The 19,332-nt window shown below is 39.7% G+C and overlaps 1 protein-coding gene across 3 annotated transcripts in view; it reads right to left on the bottom strand.

Moving 5' to 3' along the window:
- Positions 1-19,332, bottom strand: part of PCDH19 (protocadherin 19) — a 118,437-nt gene that overhangs the window by 50,631 nt on the left and 48,474 nt on the right. For all 3 annotated transcript variants that reach the window (XM_017505877.2, XM_017505878.2, XM_017505879.2), the window contains one exon: positions 6,969-7,027. In XM_017505877.2, the coding sequence (XP_017361366.1) occupies positions 6,969-7,027 (59 nt within the window). The remainder of the gene's footprint in view (positions 1-6,968; positions 7,028-19,332) is intronic.

Below are 19,332 nucleotides of genomic sequence, written 5' to 3'. Positions count from 1 at the left end.
CCCACCTGGTATTTCTAATACTTGATATGTCCTGACAGAATCCACAGCTGTGCTACACCATGATCCATAAATTATGTATCTGAAATATCTAGTGGATGGTGAATGCATTCCTTAGTCAGTGAGGAAGCAGCAAAGGCACACTCAAGAAAATGTGTTGTTGCCTCAACAAGGAAGAGTGGCATGTTTGTGAATTAAAACAAACCCTAACAGACCTACTATGCCTCTGAGAAAAGATCCCTGTGGAGACGACACTGCAAACTCACTTGATCTGCTCAACCTTGGACATTCACAGGCCTGGCTCTCTGAGACTGATAAGAAGATTCAGTACATATAATGAAAAGCTATGCCATGGACACAATGGAAACATTGTCACTCTTCACACTTGGTCAAGAAGAATCACAGCAGATTTTTAACATATGACCAACCTAAATGTAGAATGCTTGCTGACCTGAATACAAAAAGGAAAGATCTGGAGGGCAGTAACTGGAAAGCCATAATTATAAGAAAATGAAGAGTAGGAGAGAGTGAAGCACTGACCTGTTAGCTAATTATTTTCAGAAAGAATAACTGAGTATCAACTGCACTAAATTTAAAATCACTCAATAGGCCAGATCACTCAGCTCCTTCAATTTATGTCACACAGCTAACAGCCTTATGGACCCGCCAGGATGCAGTTCTTTTAGAAAAACAAATTATCCTACAGTTCTTTTATGGTCAGGATGGCCAATTGGAAACACATGATTTAAGTGTTTCACCATTTCTAGCTTTATGGCACATATTACGGAGTTTTCTGTAAATACTATTATAATCCCACATTTTAAATAAATTTAAAGTTTGTTTTTTAGAAACTATTCTCTGTTTTGTGAGGTGGGTGCCTGCCTACAAGCACCCATGTACCTCTGGAGAAAGGAAATGACCTACCTGGATGATATTCAGGTCCTCCATTTTTATAACAAATATTAACTTTCCAACCTGTATATTTTCTGGTATCTGAAAATTTCCTTAATTCACAAGAAAAAACTGTCACTTTAAGCCAAAGTAATCAACTCTGAATTCAGCAGTTGTTGAAACTTGCTTGAAACATATGATGGTGACGGGTCTAGTACGAGCGCAATGTAATTAACCAGCCCTTGAAACAGGGCTTCCCAACCTTTGCACTATTGCCATTTGGGGTTGCATAATCCTTTGTTGTGGCTGCCTATGCATTGTAAGGTGTTTAGCAACATCCCTGTCCTTTATCTACTAGATGTCAGTAGTGACCCCCACTTAAGGGAAAAAACCAAAAGTGTCTCCAAAGAGACATTACCAAATCACCCCCAAGTTGAGAACAACTGCTCTAGGTTATTTATTTCTATAGCAAACTATAGTGAAGGGCACTGAACTAGGAGTCATTAGGACAAGTATCTGTAATCTACCACTTCATCTGTATGGTCCTGAACCTGATGCCTAATGAATCTCAGTTTCTTTATCTGTAAAATGTGTTTGCTAAAACCACCTTCACAAGGCCATTTAGAAGACTCACAGAGACTGTACATGAAGTACCAGATACACATAGATGCTCCATAAATGGCTATTGTTTAATACAATCATTATTCTGTGTAGTAATGCTTTTACTGAGTTACAATTAAATATTATGTCCATGGTTTTTATAGGATTGGTATAGAAAATTTATATTTAAAGAACATTTCTATAACTTCTATAAACAATAGTCACACACCGCCTAATATGTTAATTTCTTCTAACACTAAAGAACAGAAAAAAAATAGTTCTGTCAAATGTCCATCCTTCCTTTGTTGAATAATGAAAACTATGTCAACTGGTGTACTTACTGCTTCGTCTTGGCTTCTCAAAAACTTCAACATAAATGTAATGTTTAATTGCAGTCAGTTACCTCCCTGGATGCCAGAGATATCTACCTTACTTCTCCTAATTGGTTTTGGATCTGTCTTTTAAAAATTTGATCATCCTTTTTATAGGCATCTGAATATTATAAACAACCTCAGAGATTTTGATTTTTAAATAGAAATGATGGAAATAAAACAAGGAAGGATTAGCTACTAGGATGTGAGGGACTGTTAGTGTGAGCACAAGAAGTTGTGTATTCTCAGAATAAAAAGCAAGAGGTGTAACAACTCTCCCAAACCTTAGAAAAGTTAACTCATTTAAAGATTAGTTTGCCCATCTGACAAACTAAGTGCCACTTACAGTGATCTTGTAAGAACATTTATTGGTTTAATGAATGGATTTGTGTAAGGCAGTTTAAGACCCAGTGAACAAGATGCTGCAAATTGTAAAATAGCCTGGTAAATGGCTACTCACCCAAAACAAGTAACGATTTATGCCAGGCATAAAAAATGCTGATTTCAGTTGCTTTATTACCGGCATACCTCTTGGGAGATGAAGGACTTGTAAAACAACTTTTGTGGGACAATAAATTAGAGGTTCCTGTTTCCAGTGATATTGTAAATGCACATGTTTCTATTACTGCTCTGGTGGCCAAAAGAAAGAGAGGTATGTTTGAAAACACCTAGAACAGGATTCTGCACAAAAGAGCTACTCAGCAGATGCATAATGAATCTACCAGCACAGAAATTCTAACCCATATTTACCATGTAAAATATTAGAACTCTTTTCCAAAAGACATAAGATCTGAATGGAAACAGGTTTTATCCTCCTAGTAGGTGATACCACATACCCAGAAAATAATATCTGAGGCTAGGAATGAGAAGGGAGTGAGAATCCAGATTATTTTAACTGTATTTAAGTAATATAAGGTAAATCCTAGAGCGGTTTCTGCACCACCTGTATCACAATCACCTTGGGAACCTGTTACAGCTGGAGGTTCTCTAGGGCTGGAGCTAGTGTGTCTCTGCCTTTAACAAGCTTTCCAAGTCATTCCAATGCACATTAAAATTCAGAAATCACTGGCTTAAAGAGAAATTTAGTGCTAGTCTTTAATAGAAAAATGCTAAGGTTTTTTCAATTTCTCTCATGCATTCACTCAATAAACATGTACCAACCACTTACTATATACAAGCCCCATTTGAGGTGCTGCAAAACCCCAGGATAATTTGGGTGGAAAAAGAAAGCACTGTGCATGATTTAGGGGGCCAAAGCTCCTATTCCTTTCCACACTGAGTCAGTGCTTTGTTGACTTCCTATTTCATTTTCTTTGAGCCACAGACTTATGGCCTGCTTGATATTGTTCCCAAAGTACTGCAGGAGTAGATATCAGACAATACCACAAAACAGGCATGAGGAAAGAGCGTTGCAGCACAGGCAAAGTACCACTGCTGGCTTTCCTTGCTTTGAGAAGACAGCAAGAAACAAACAGAGCAAGAAGGAAGTCCATCCAAAAGAAAGTCTGCACTGCCATGATCTGTTAATCTGGGACTCTCACATAAGCCTCCTTGGGTATACCTGCAGGTTGCAAGTGACATTCTGAGAAAAAAAATAATAAATTACAGAAATATATTGCTAGATTCCTTGGTGCATGAAATTATGGGGAGCCTTCCATATCACTTCCTTTTTCCTTCCAGATCCTCCTCAATCTTGATTTGTACCTATGAGAACCCCCTTGCTCTCTGGCTTTCTGTTGGGTTTAGCCAAAGGAAGACACCAGCAGGAGATCAGAGCAGAGGAGGACAGTGATATCAGGATATTGATTGCCTCTGCTCCTTCCTTTCAGGGTCACTTCATGATGACTGGATCCCTTGGCCAACCAGAAGTAACTGTTACTCTCAAGTGAATGTTCCCTACTTGCTCTCTTCCCCGGTCCTGTCTGAAGTGTTTTCAGCTCCTCCAGTGCCATAATACTGCAGTATCCCTGGGGGTTCGCTAATTGTGCCCAAGCCTTTGTAAATAGTCCCCTTTGAAAATAAACTTTCCTTAAGCCATTCCAATTTAGGTGTGCCAACAACTTCATGTAGGAACCCTGACTGATGAAGGAAAGAACCAAAGGTGGACAGTGGTAGCTGCTGTTCAACTACTCAAGATAGATAGATGTAAGAGAGGAAAAGATATCTGTATGTAAACAGTCTGGCTAAGAATGCTAACCACTGCTAGAAAATGCCGAAAAGAAAGGTCCAGGAAACATCCTTGGATAAGTAGAAAATGAAAAGAACAAGAGAACATGAATAGAAAAATTAGTTCTCGGCCGGGTGTGGTGGCGAACGCCTGTATTCCCAGCACTTTGGGAGGCAGAGGTGGGTAGATCACTTGAGGTCAGGAGTTCAAGACCAGCCTGGATAATCTGGGGAAACCCCATGTCTACTAAAAATACAAAAATTAGCCAGGCACGGTGGTGCACGCCTGTAACCCCAGCCACTTGGGAGGCTGAGGCAGGAGAATCGCTTGAACCCGGGAGGTGGAGGTCGCAGTGAGCCAAGATCCAGCAACTGCACTCCAGCCTGGGCAACAGAGCAAGATTCCATCTCAAAAAAGAGAAAAAAAAAGATAAGTAAGTTATCAAAGTCAGCCTGAAATTGTATTGGCATTTAAAGAAACAGGACTTCATAGTAAAATTAAAACTGATAATCAGATTCAGAATTTCCTGGCCAAGAGCTTTTTCCATGGATATAAATGGATCTACAAAAAACCACATACAGCACAACTCCTTTCAAACATTGCTGTAAACTATTTGAACAGGCTTTGCATGATTTTATCACCTGGTATTTGCCACCACTCTCAACATTTTCCACACATTTTACATTTATCACAGTTGGTCCCCAGAACAGCATAGCACACAAGATTCCCTGTATGTTTCTAGGTATTATGCTTTGTCTAAACTCAATTGACCACACAAATTCCAAAGCCTTCACGGTTTCCCAAAGCCCTCACAGTTCTATACACAGAATCCTGTCAAAAATGCATGTGTCCCTGAGCTTTCAGATGTTTCCTCTTAAGCAAGGTAGTCCCTGCTTTAAAGAAAAAAAAAAAAAAAAGCTATCTTTGATTTCATGCAAAATCAGACTTTTTCACCAAGAACCTATTAAGTCTAGCTTGTGCCTTTTGTGTGTATGTGTGTATAAACAAAAAACATATAAAATAATTAACCAAAATCAGAGGTTCCCAGTCTCAACACTGCTGTGGAAATACATGTATCCCCAAAGCTAAATGTTTAAACTTAAGTTTTTATCTTATCAGTCTACCTTGTAAATTGGATAGTCAGGACTGTTTAAGATGAAAGGGTCCCTGAGAGTCTTAGCTTTCCTCCAGACTGTGAAAATAAGACTCATATTATCAGGTTTTTTATTTTATTTATTTATTTTTCTTTTTGGTAGAGATGGTGGGGCGGGGAGGGTCTCACTATTTTGCCCAGGCTGCTCTCGAACTCCTGGCATCAAACAATCCTCCATCATCAGCTTCCCAAAGCACTGGGATTACAGGCATGAGACACTGTGTCCTGCGTCATGTTATCTGTTTAACCCGGCTATAGAATTCTCAGGTACCCTGAGTTAGCCCAAGGGACCTGTGAGAATAAGGTGAGTCACTGTTTTATCAAAGTTTTAAAATGGAGCTTTGAAAATAACAATCCGGAAGCAGAAAACAAAGCAGATTTCTACTACAAAGGCACTCTAATCAGTGCACATAAGAAGTTTTTTTTTTCTCTTTCTAAAACGAATTAGCCAGATAATTTTGAATTCCTCACCTTTTGCTTTTATTATGTGAGCCAGAAAAATATTCTAAATGGATTCCTCCCAACCCCTCAAAAAAAAAAAAAATTCTCAACTGTGCTTTTACTGGTAATACAAGGACTACCCATTGTCAGACAACTAATGATCATCACTTAGGGTCACAAGTAATTCCAGACCAATACAGATAAACTTAGCATGTTTTAGGGGTTACTGAAGCCTCATGAATTAAATTAGACATGAATGTAAGTTACTTGAAGCTTGTTTATTCCTTGAATTCTACAATTCTGGTGATGTAAATTTATGGGATTAGAGCCAGCAAAATAATAGAATTTGCGAGTCTTCTCTGCTACAGCTATAACATACCCTGCTCACCTCTCTGTTTCATTTCAATTGCTTTAACAAACATACTCAGAGCTCAATTTTAGCTGCAGAATAACTACTGGACCATTTAAGTAACTATTTACATGAAACAGCAATAAAGTCATCATTTGAATGGTCAGGACTGGTCTTTCTCAGTTTCCACTGAAAGGTTCTGTTCTTTGCTCAGTTTCCACCCTTTAGATGGCTTCCCAAATCCCTTGTCCTTCTCTCATTGGGTGCAGCCCACTGCACCAGATGGAATCTTTCTTGGCAATATTCAGTTCTGTATTCACATCCATAACGGCTCCTTAGATCCTAAATTATGACCAACCAATCACATAAATCTCAACTTTGAATGTTTCATCTGAAACACTTCTAAATATTTTAAGAAGAATCAGGCAAATTTCTTTTTCTCTCTCATCTAGAAAGGAAAGGATTAGCTTCTCTGTCATTAAAATACCCTTAAAATGATTTCAAAGTTGTTGAAATAGCAGCAATCGCAAAACACATGGGAAGTTCTACATGAAAAAATTTTTAAGGCTTAAAGCAAAGAGCAACAAGATTTTTGTATCAACATGATTGTGAAAGTTTTCTATTGTATATTTCTAATATCACATTAGAAATATTAGAAATAATACTATAAATAGTGAATATCTGTAATATCAGATTTCTGTCACTATATAAAACTATACTTTAATATAATCCCAATTTTATTTTTCATTTTGAGTGTTTATACATACATTTTCATACAAAGAAATGTAAGATATCAACAGTGATTACCCTTAGTTGATGGAATTACCAGTGATGTTTATTTACTTTTTTATGCTTCTCAATTTCCCAAACTTCCTGCAATAAGTAGGTTAGGCATTCATTTTTAAATCCCAGAAAAATACGATTTAAAAACTTTAATATGTTTTCTTTTTAATGTGAAATCAAGGTTAGTTGTAGCAATAAGCAAGCAAACCAACATACCTTTTGATTAAATGGGCTCGGCTATTCACGTAGTTGGAGTCAAAAGAATAGTTTTCAGTCTGCAATGAGAAGAAAAAAATTAAAAAGATTACATGGATGATTTATAAGTAGAGTCTTAACTGTCCTACTTAGAAGGAATATTGTTTCTGGGCTAAGAAGCGGTGAGTGAATTGGAATCCAAGGCCACAGTGGAGCAGCAGCCTCTGCCTCCTTCAGGCCCTAGGGGCTCTGTGGAGGCAGCAGCTCCCCCCTGCAGACCAAGGCAGCCTTGGCACAAACAGAATATGACTGGCTACTGACCATGCAACCACTTACTGAGAAGAGACAACATGACTTACAATCTTCACAGAAACTAATTGCTTCCCATTCCCCAGTGGAGACAATTCTATGCCCATCAAATTGACTGGAAGTTCAAAGGTATTTTTATTAGTAGTAGATAATTAACATGTTAAAATATTTATTCCAAAGATATGGAAATGCAGGCAAGGTAATCCCCCACTGTGGATTTAAACTCTGCACTTCCCTTTGTTTCAAGACATTTGCTCAGCACTGGTTATACAGGAAGGCCTTTGTTTTAGCCCAGATATAAAGGCAAACAAGAATTAAGCCTAAAACAGGGTGAAGAGCAGTCCACAGGGGGTGCCAAAGCCTTTCATGTGAAACATGAAGTTTGCAAGCAAACCCGTCTCAGCTCCTGTCATTAGAACACCACTGTTTAATCTGGTTACAGCAGACTGCTGGAGCAATGGCTTTATAAAAGCAAATGCAGAATACCTGCCAGATGAAAGTGATGAAAAAGCAGCTTATGATCACCCAGAGGTTGGGAGAACTGAGGGGAAAAGCCTCAGAAGGGGTGAAATCCAGAGAAAAGTTGACACTGAAGTAACTGAATGTTCTAGTAAAGTGGATCTCATCCCCAGCACGAAAGTACTACTCTTCTTGAACCATTGTATGATCTAGAAATTACCCAAACACATCGCCCCCACTCTTGCCATCCCACTAGAAATCTCAACCATTCCCACCTTTCCTTAGGAGCCTTCTGAAATTATGAGTGCTTGGAAAAGGAAACACAATTGCCATCTAGCAAACAAAAGAGCAGATTCCTCTCAGAGCTCTACCTGTCAGATACTAACTCTCTAGGCTCCTAAATGCTGCTCTTGCTTCCAAGGAGCTCACGGTTTGATGGAGAAGAAAACAGAACAGGCAATAGCAGATCCAGCTACTACATGGGCACCAAATAGCCAGCAGTAAGGGTAAAGGCCCCAAGGGCCTACAATAGGTAGGAAGAGGGATGGTGAATGTGTAAGAGGGTATTTAGAAGGAAACTAAACCCCAACATTGCTCTGCACTTACGCAGGTACGTTCATGCACCCACCCATGCCCCTCGTTTGAAGATGGACTGTATAATATCTACTCACACTGCTTTTATCTAGACTTTTATATCCCCTTTTTAATGTAAACTCAAGCAATTTTTAATGCTATTGGAAGCATGGGTTGGGAGACTAAAAATCAAAAGGGTCAGTTCATTTCTGGTTTCTTCATAGAGAGTGAATGCCGAAATTGTCACAAACAGGAAGAGGAAGCAAACTTGAAGCTCTGTTAGGAATACAATCCAAGTATTTGCTGGAAGAACTTTATCCTTCAGTCAGTCAACCAACAAACACTCGAGTTAATTCATTGTACCAACATAACAGGTAAAAATGATGTTGGTTAAATGTGTTTATCTATGATATTCAGTACAATATATAATTTAACAAGTGAGAAGTTCACTACTCCACAAAACTTATACTACCCTGTTGATGTGGTTTGAACCTGTGTCCCCATCCAAATCTCATGTTGAATTATAATCCCAAATGTTGGAGGTGGGGCCTGGTGGGAAGTGACTTGATCATCGTGGCAACTTCTCATAATGGTTTAGCACCATCCCTCTTGGTAATGTCCTCTCTACAGTGAGTGAGTCCTCATGAGATCTGATTGTTTAAAAGTGTGTAGCATTTCTTCCCCATCTCTCTCTCTCTTGCTACTCTGACCATGTTACATGCCTGCTCCCCCTTAACCTTCCACCATAATTGTAAGTTTACTGAGGCCCCTGCAGAAGCCAAGGAGATATCAGCATCATGCCTCCTGTACAGTCTGCAGAACCATAAGCCAATTAAACCACTTTTCTTTATAAAATTACCCAGTCTCAGTTATTTCTTTAAAGCAATGTAAGAATGGGCTAATACATCTGTTAAAACAGGGAATTGATTAACCACTCAGCAGTTCAAATATTCATTTCAGTCTGTGATCTTAGGCAAATTACTTAATCCCTGCATGTCTCAGTTTTCTTCTCTGTAAAACAGGGGTAATAGAACATGAATCCAAAGGAGAATTTCAGCTGTGTTTATCAGACCCATGACAGGAAAGGCAGGAATCCCAATCCCTGTGCTTTATATGAAACCTGCAACTCCAAGTAGGAGCAGGAATTTGAGCTCATTCAGGCAATAAAATAGTGGCACATCCATGTTCTATCTCATCTTGAAAATTTACTAAATCATTTTTTCAAGAAGGTTCGTAAAGAGACACAAATACAAAAAATAAATCTAGAGGATACTGGCTTTGCAGAAAAACCATAAGGTGTTCCAGCAACCCAAGCTACTGTATTTAAAGAATCTGTCTTTACTGCCTTTAAAGAAGACAGTTCTCAAGTAGAAAATTTTCCATATTTTTGCATATGAAGGCATGGAACCTGTGTGCACTGTGCAACAAATATGAAGCTCCGTGGAGACCTGACCTCCAGGCATGGTGCCAGAACCACATGTTCATGCAAAGAAGCAAAACCATGCACATTTTATCTCTAATGAAAATACTACTTCTTGGTCCTAATGCCATAATATATCTCATCATGAGAATTCCCACTCCCTGGCATTAAGTTGAGAAGAGACAAATCTAGAGGGCTTACTTGTAATGACCTGAACAATTCTTCCCCCAGTACAGGTCAGTTAACCCTGGGCAGAGGTGCCAGGCATGATCTGCTACTGTAAAGAGGAGAGTATCATAGAAGCTTATAACCTTCCTATCTTTCTTCCTCCTTTTTAATTCCAAAGGAGTAAACCACCCATTCTTGCAGGTCCTGACCTTCAAATGAAAATATATAATTCCCCAAATCAGCACAAACCATCATGGGCAGATGTCCTATGCTGCATCCTAATGCAATTAGTAGCGCTAGTCAATGTGGCAGGTTCCTAAAACCGATTTTCCCAGAATGGATGGGGCTATGCTGATTCACCCATTGTCTTGCGTCTTTGTAATCTGCCTCAGGTCTCTTTGTGAGGCAGCTGGGTTACAGTTATGGGAAAAATCTATGCAACAGAATTATTCTAATTGGATAGAATACACTATTCTGGCCTCATTAGTACTACATTCCAAACAACTGAGTTAACTGGCCATAGATGGCCTATTATATTATGGGTCTATGTGTACTGACATCAAGTGTTCTAGCTCACACTGGTTCAAGGTATATGCCCAAACCCAGCTCCTGTGCACTAAGAGAGTATATTTTTTCAGACTTCTGGTGGAGCAAAGGATGAGACTCAGATCATCCTAAAGAAGGAAATATTTTCTTAATGAATAGTTTGCATGTCTTAAGCCAGTGGTTCTCGGTCCTAACTACACATGAGAATCATCTCAAAATCTTCTTTTGTGTGAATAAATAAAAAATAAAAATAGTGTCACCAAGGACCCACTCCAAGAGATTCTGAGGCAACTAGCCTGGAGTTGGACTCAGGCATTGGGTGGTTTTTTAAATAAAGCTTTCCAGGAAATTTTAGTGTACCTTCAGGGTGGCAAACAATTGTCTTGAGCAAAGGACTGACCACAGGCTCTGACCAAATGTGCTGCATTTTCTAAGGCAAGCCCAGCCGTTTAGGAGTTGTCACTTCTTCTGTCAGATTATCTGTCAAGATCGTTTCAATATAGGATAAAGAACCACAGAAGAAATACATTCTTTAAGATATAATACAAGAGCTTTTCTCTTTTCGTGCATGAATGTATTGGCTCTAGTTAGCCTTATTTAATCAAAATTTGCTTGACATTATTCCAGTGTCTTCTCTAAGTATGCTCAGTGGCAAACAACATGAAACATTTGAGGGAGGAAATCTTCTCTAAATGTCACATTAATTTCACTAGGAAATGTCCCCATTTCTAATGAGACAGCCAGGTTAACAGAAGAACACAGCAAACAGATAAGAACAACATTTGCTTTGGAAAAACCTAATTGTGACATTGAGAAAAAAATGGGTCTGGAGCAAACCTTTTTATTTCATCTCAGTGGTAAATAAGTGTCACTTTCTTATTTATTATATTTATCACAAATTATTTCTCTAATTTGAATTATTTATCCTTGGAATTCACTGAAAGTGTCTCACTTGATCGAGGTTTGATAACATTTTGATTTTTTTTTAAAAAATCTCAAAAAATAAATAATTCTGGACAGCTCAGTTTTCCAGATAGCTTAGTGCATTCTCTTTTAAGAACTAAAACTTTGATTTAAAATTTTAACCACCTGCCTTGTTCTGAAACATATTGCAAGGTTGCATTCCTTAAAATAGGGTATAAAAAAGATAATTTGACCTTTTATTGGTTACTTAGGAGCATCTTTATAAACATAAATTATTACACCATGCAGGTTTTGCCTGTATACTCAATAAACCTAAACTGTTGTGGCTCTTTTTCTTGTCTTTGATTTTTAACATAGGATCATCACCAACCTATTAAACACGGGGTTTTTAACTTTTCAGTGCCGTTGGTGTAACAAAAGTAGCTTTTCTTCCATTTCAAGTTTGACACTTTTACTCTACTGTGTTATTGGAAACTATATAATTATATTTATGTCTAGAAAAAAAAGAGTTGTAAAGTTCTGCATAGAGGGCTGAGATGTTGTGGCCCTAAAGGGGGAAATTACATACTCTTTAATATATGGACTTCTGTGCAGTGTTTTGGTTTTTGTTTGTGTGTTTGTTTGTTAGCTGCTTGGAAGCTTGCTTTACTTACTACCTGCTGTTCTCAGCTCCCTTCTGGATATGGGAGGTTTCTAGTAAGATGTTTGGGTGGGGAATATGTTATTATATTTCTATGTTAATAAGTCTGACATATCATAAGTCAAATACTTCCACTTTGTCAGGCCCGCAAGGTACCAGAGAATGCCCTACTTTAATTGTCATTTTGCATTACTTTTACAGTTCACTGAATCATGCCCTCCTCTCTAGAAGAGTGACTGCAGCTCTCTCAGCACCACATTTATCACCAAAGAGACTTCAACCCTAAGGAAAAAGAAGCCCAATAAATGCAGATATCCAGGACTAGACTCTTTTCCCAGTGGCACAAATCCCAGGTCACTATACCAAGCAAAAATAAGGTTGCAGACACTGGGATTAAAACAGAGTTTACTCAAATCTTTAGATTTTCATTTGAAAATAAATGATACTTTCAAGTTATACTTTTAGGGTCTCATCAAGCTGAAAAGCGTTATAACTGTAATTTGCTACCTAATTTTTAAAAGTTTTTAAGTCTTAAGTAATTTTAGCAATCAAAACAGGAAAACTGGAATCCCATATCAGCTACACAACAAAGTGATTATAAAATGCTGCTTCTTTTTTTAACTGCTGACTTCCAATAGTGATATTTGTGCCTATTGGTCAATGATGAAAAGACCCATAACCTTTTCTAAAGCTGGTTGCTGTTTTAGATGTTCAAATGGCCATCTCCTCACAAAGCTGATTTTTGGAAATAAGATAATAAATGGTTTTTGCCTACTTCCTACCCCCAACACATAAAAAATGAATATGTAAATTCTATATAAAAATAAAGCCGACATGCCTCCAGCTAAAATGTATATTCAAAGACTCATCCATCCAGACAGCAGCAGCTGAAGCAGGAATTAGTGAAGATGGAATAAAAGGCACCACCCCCAGCTGCCATCATTAGAAAGTTCATATTTGCCCTGAACTAGAAAACAAGCTAGGTAAACTCCTACTAACCACACTTATTGTCAGTCGTATGCTCCCCACACATGCCAGCCCTAATTCTCTCCCTCTCTCTCTGTCTCTCTGTTTCTTTCTCTATTTCTCTCTCTCTCTCTCTCTCTCTCTCTCTCTCTCTCTCACACACACACACACACACACACACACACACACAGTTTGACTACAGAAAGCAATGTGGTATAGTGGGGACAGCTGGATTCTCTCCCTAGGATTGTCCCTAACTTACTGATGACCTTTAATAAATCACGGTAACACTCTTGAGTCCTTAATTTATCTATATTTAAAATGAGGAGAATAACCAAAAGGACTTCATGTTCCCTTCAAGCTCCAACAATTCTAGGCTTCTAAAACAAGGTGATTCTTAATTTATTCATTTATCTATCCAGTAAGAATGAACTAAACTCTGAGGAGCTCGTGTGCTTTGTAGGGACATGGATGAATCTGGAAACCATCATTCTCAGCAAACTGACACAAGAACAGTAAACCAAACACCACATGTCCTCACTCATAGGTGGGTGTTGAACAATGAGAACACATGGGCACAGGGAGGGGAACATCACACACTAGGGTCTGTTGGGGGGTGGGGACTAAGGGAGGGACAGCAGGGGGTGGGGAGGTTGGGGAGGGATAACACTGGGAGAAATGCCTGATATCGGTGACAGGGGGATGGAGAGGGTACCTATGCAACAATCCTGCAAGATCTGCACATGTACCCCAGAACTTAAAGTACAATTAAAAAAAAAAAAAGACATAGCCTGCACCTTCAAGGGGCTCACAAACTAATGGATCTTTGACCAGAGATGATCAAATGTCAGACATTTAGCTAAATACACACACACAGACTGGCACCTATCTACCTGCAGATACATGCATATACTTGTACACAGGCTACTGGAATGCAACTTGGAGAATTGCACTGCTACTTTATAGAACTAAATAACACCCTAATAGCTTGATGACCATAGGTGGCTCACATAGGAGAATTTGGCCCTCATATGTGTCATATGTACATAACCCACATCAAAAAAGGCAAGAAACCCCCCTATCCTATCAAATAGGTTATACAATTCATAAAGTTCTTAAAAATAGCTCACATGTCTGTCCTTTAGGCTCCATTTCCACAGCCTTCATCACCTTGTGTCATTGTTTTCTCTCCTTCATTTGTTCTAGCCTATTCTGCAAAATGTTGTTTGGATAATCTTCCTCACCCACTATTTTCATCACATCACTTCTCTTTTCAAAATCTTACAGTAGCTCCTTGTTGTAATTAGCATTAAATCTAAATGAAGTCCTTAGCTAAGCAGTCATCCGACCCAAGCCATCTAATTTCCCTCATTTCTAATATATCTCCATCACTGATTATCCCACATTGCTTAGCATTTTCTCAGTACTTTTTATACAGACTGTACAATGTAATTATACATTTCCTCAGGTTCTATGATTATTAATGTGTAGTGTGTAAGCTCATCTCTCAACGGGACTGGAAGCTCTCTTTTGAGGTCCCTATGCCATCTGCCACCATGCTAGACACTTAGCATGTGTTTGTGTAATGCATCGATGAATGATCAGAGAAGAGATGGACGGGATTAAGAATAAGGCTACTTATCACAATTAAGGCAGGTGACCAAGTTTATTAGGCCAAGGTGGTTCTACTTCTTCAGAAAGCATCCATTCTGCACACTGCCTTCTGTAGTTACAATTTGTTCACTGTTAGTACTCCCAACTACTACCTTATAAATACACAATAGCCTATATATAGCTGAAAGGGATAAGATGGCACAGTTAAGTGCTTTCTGCCTATCTAACTCTATCAGTCCTGCTACATCTCTAGGAATGGTGGTGACAACATATGATAGTGTTCCCAAACCCAAATAGGTAACGTTTCTGTGAGAATATGAGGGTTCACCAGAATGTAGACCTCTGAGTCACAGACTGACAGTGTGGCAGCTACTTTTCTATAGGTGGTAAACAACTCCAGCATCCCAGTGACTATCAGGACAGGGCTATTAATGAGAAATATAGGCCATGTGCTTATCATTCAACAAATTAAATTGAAAGAATTCCCCTCCTAGCAGCCTGTCGTCACATCACTCTTATTGTTTCACTAGCACCATTGATATGGTCACACTACCTAGAAGTGGCAAAGATGGCTTAGGAAAAGCACTTTTCTTTGCTCTCATCTTTGGGTCAAAGTTATGCCTTTAGAAGAGCAACCTAGTTTTGAATTTCACTACAAAGGCGTCCTTGAGAAACCTAGCAGCTGTCTGCAGTAATCCATACAATTCAAAGCCTGCTGAAACACGAGCCTAAACACCATACCATTAAACAAATACAGGCTTCTGAAGAAGGCTCTCGACCCTTTTCTAAGTCCTTTGTGGGGCATAGTGCACTCTGAAATAGTATCTGCTTATAGAAAGCTCTCTGGGACCAGTTAATGACTATTATATGTACAAATACAAAATCAACAATATCTCAGTATGAGTAAGAGTAATTTAAGGGCAAATAAAATGAAAAATCCAGTCATGTAAGTCAAACTCTTTAATCCCATGTAAACAGAACTTAATGGAGAACCAAATAGCTCTCAACCACATGTGCCAGTGGAACAAATTCAGGAGTCCAATCACCCTCCCAAATATGTAACTACAACACATTAAAGCTATTTTGCAGGCACAGAATGCCTTTCATCCCCAAATATCAAAGCACTTTACAGGCAAGTGCCAACTGTTATTTCCCCCTGAAAGAGCCATGAAAACAAACACACAGGTTAAGTGCTACAGCCACATTAAGTACTAACTCAGCTAGAGCATGCAGCAACAATAAGGACAATAAGAGAAATCCCAGGAGCACTGTTCTTGGCATTTTCTGCTACTGGGATAGGAAGCAATCAGAAAACAGTAACATCAGGGAAGTGATTAGCCTGCTTCCTACCTGTGTTTCTCTGAGTGATTTCCTTGGCTACTTCTGGTGAAAGGGTCAGGAGTGTATAGTCCAGCAGTTAGACAAAGAAAAAATTCAGCACACACTAACTGGAAATCATTCTCCAAACCTAGCTGGAGGGCCCAGTCACATAGCGCAAGAGATCCAGAAATGAGTCACTTTGTTCCCTGAAACCTTGGTGACCATTTTGGTTGTCCTTTAGAGAGACTGGCAACCAGTTAGAAGGTGACCTAAGATGTAAGATTACTAGTCATGATGGTGGTTTCCATTTTAGAAGCTATGATTTGGTAAAGCTGGTCCAACCGACAATAAGAAGCCCATATAAGATCTCCCACAAGAGGGTTGGGCATGGTGGCTCATGTCTGTAACCCCAGTGACTGGGAAGACTGAGGTTGGAGGATCACTTGAGGCCAGCAGTTCAAGACCAGCCTGGACAATACAGGGAGAGCCCATCTCAAATAAATATACACATATATACATATACATAATATATACACAGATAAGTGTACATATATACATATACATTATATATACATATACATGATATACATATATTTACACACATATACGTGTGTGTGTGTGTGTGTGTGTGTGTGTGTGTGTGTGTAATCTCCCACAAGCAATGGGATCCAGGAATCCACAGTATGAGCAATCCTGGATCCAGCCTATCTTTGAGCCCGTCTGGCCCAGAGAAGGACCAGCATCCTCAGAACCTAAGCTGATCCATTCCTTTCTGCTAAATTCTATTTTATCAGTGCCTCAATTCTCTGCCACTTACTAGCTACAGAGCCCTGACTGCCTACAGAGTATGCAAAGTACAATTTCTATTGAGCTAGCTTTGTCAGCTGAAAAGACTTTCAAAATATTTGGAGAGAAAGCAGCGGGTGGCCTTGTGCTTTTGGGCCAAAACAACACCCCCAAATTCTGTTCCAACCCCAATCCCATTATTTATATTATGTGCCACTAAAAACCCAGTTGCCTCTACAAGCTTATTTAAGACTGAAGGAGCAACAGCCTTTGGCATATCATTCTAAATTCATTTCCCTTGTACCAGCTTGTTGCTCAAGCCTGTAAAATGTGATCATGCTGACAAAAAACAATCAACTGACGGACCCTCTTGGAAATGGTGAATGCATTAGCTTCTAATATTGATGTTTTCTAATTAGATACAATACAATGGATCATTTTCTTGTTTGTGATCAATGAAACCTACCATAGTTCTCTTTTGTTGCAGATACTACTGCCTTGGCAAACAGAGGGGTGTCCCAGTGTGCTGAAATGAGTAGAGTCAAGGATATGTACACACAGCATTCACTTATAGTTATTGTCACAAAAGTATAAACAGATTATTTATTTCTGACCTTTAAGTGCTCATTTCAAATTTAATGAGGCACAATAAACATTTGTCAATCTCAGATTCCATGGTTGCTTAACACTGGCAGCCCTCTAATTATGACTGTAGTAAACAAAGGGCATTTGGCTCTGTTGAAATTATTAGGCACAGAAGGAAACCCACAGGAGCCTCCAGTTTCTAGTGACTTAAGCATTGTAGCAAATCAGCGTTGGAGGCAAGATAGAGCTCACACTTTGGCATCGCTTTGTAAACCATAACTGAGAAGCAATAAGAAGATGACTGAAAAATAATAATAGAAATGTTTACTCATTCTCTAAAACAGCCCACCTGTCCTTCTCCCAAATTCTCACAGTGCTTCTCATTTTATTTGAGAAGGGGGATGAGGAGGGATGAGGGTGGGTTAGAATTTGATCTGATTTAAAATAGAGATTAAGCAAAAGGCTACTACCTGACATGAGAGTGCTGGCAACCATGCACAGAAAGCCATAATTACACCTCACAAAGTGGCTACTAGTAACAGCATCTTGAAACTGCCAGAGTCGTAGAAATCTGTAATGCAGTTACGCAAGGCACCAACAGAACAATTACCAAAGCACCTTGTATTTCTGTGAAATCTTTTATCACAAAGACTTCCAGAATATCTAACTGGCTGTTATAAAAAGGGTTCATATCCCCCCACAGCTGAAACACAATAGTCATTTTGCACCAGTAAGGGCAAGCATAAAAGATGGCAAAAGAGAGAAAAACTACTAAACCTTAGAAAACCAATAAAAAAGAAGAATGTTTTTAGATGGGGAGAAAACAGACGCGCATGTTCATAACTGGGGCTGAAGGTAGCTACATTTTCTCAGATCTCATGGCACAGAATTGAAGAATTTTCCTTTTCATCCAGCCAGCAAGACTTTCATGAGGTGCTGAATGACCGCAATGGAGCAGATACTTCATCTTATAAGAATTAGGATTTGAAGAGGAGGATCCAAGACGGCCGAACAGGAGCAGCTCTGGAGTGCAGTTCCCAGCAAGAACAATGCAGAGGGTGAGTGCCCGCTGCACTTTCAAACAAATTTTCACTGCTCACAGACCAAGAGATTCCCGGATCGAAAAGTGCCACAAGTTTTCAGCATGGCAGTTTCAGCCGGTGCTGGGTTGGCTCACAGAAACTCACACAAATCTGGGCAGCCATTTCAACTGGTCCCTGGAACGCCTGTGAAACAGAGCCAACCATTCAACTGAAAGGGAGGGGGCAAAGACAGGGAGCCAGGTGATCTGGCTTGGTGGGTACCACCCCCACAAAACAAGCTATCTGAAACACTCTGGACTGAGAGTTTCCCAGCAAGTGCAGCTGGACCCATGATGATCCAGCTCAGTGTGGGAAGGGTGACCTCCACTACTAAGGCAGTCCACCACTACGAAGGCAGTTCACACAGCAGCTGGGCAGAGCCTGTGGCAGCTCAGCAACACCTCTGCTGACAGACTGTGACTAGACTACTCTGTGCAGGGCAGGGCATCTATGAAAAAAGGCAGTAGCATGACAGGAACTTATAAATGAAGCCGACCTTCCTAGGACAGAGCACCTGGGAAAAGAGGTGGTTATGAGTTCCGCTGCAGCAGACTTAAAAAGTACCTGCCCAGCAGTTCTGCATGGTACAACGGAGCTCCCAGCACAGCACTTGAGCTCCTATAAGGGACAGACTGTCTCCTCAAGCAGCTCCCTGACCCCTGTATATCCAAAGAGACACCTCATAAAGGAGAGCTCAGGCTGACATCTGGCAGGTACCCTTCTGGGACAAAGGTAACAGAAGAAGAAGCTGGCAGCAACCCTTACTGTTCTTCAGGCCCCGTAGGTGGTCCCCAGACAAACAGGGTCTGGAGTGGACCTCCAGCAGGCCTACAGCAGAGGGGCCTGACGGTTAGAAGGAAAACTAGAAAACAGAAAGAAATAACTTCAACATCAACAAAAAGGACGTCCACTCAGAGACCCCATTCGAAAGTCACCAACTCCAAAGACCAAAGGTAGATAAATCCACAAAGATGGGAAGAAACCAGCACAAAA

The sequence above is a fragment of the Cebus imitator genome, unplaced genomic scaffold (assembly GCF_001604975.1).
Source record: "Cebus imitator isolate Cc_AM_T3 unplaced genomic scaffold, Cebus_imitator-1.0 Scaffold343, whole genome shotgun sequence".
Lineage (NCBI taxonomy): Eukaryota > Metazoa > Chordata > Mammalia > Primates > Cebidae > Cebus > Cebus imitator.
Note: the sequence above shows the minus strand (reverse complement) of the source record. Positions and strands in the feature narration are given on the sequence as shown.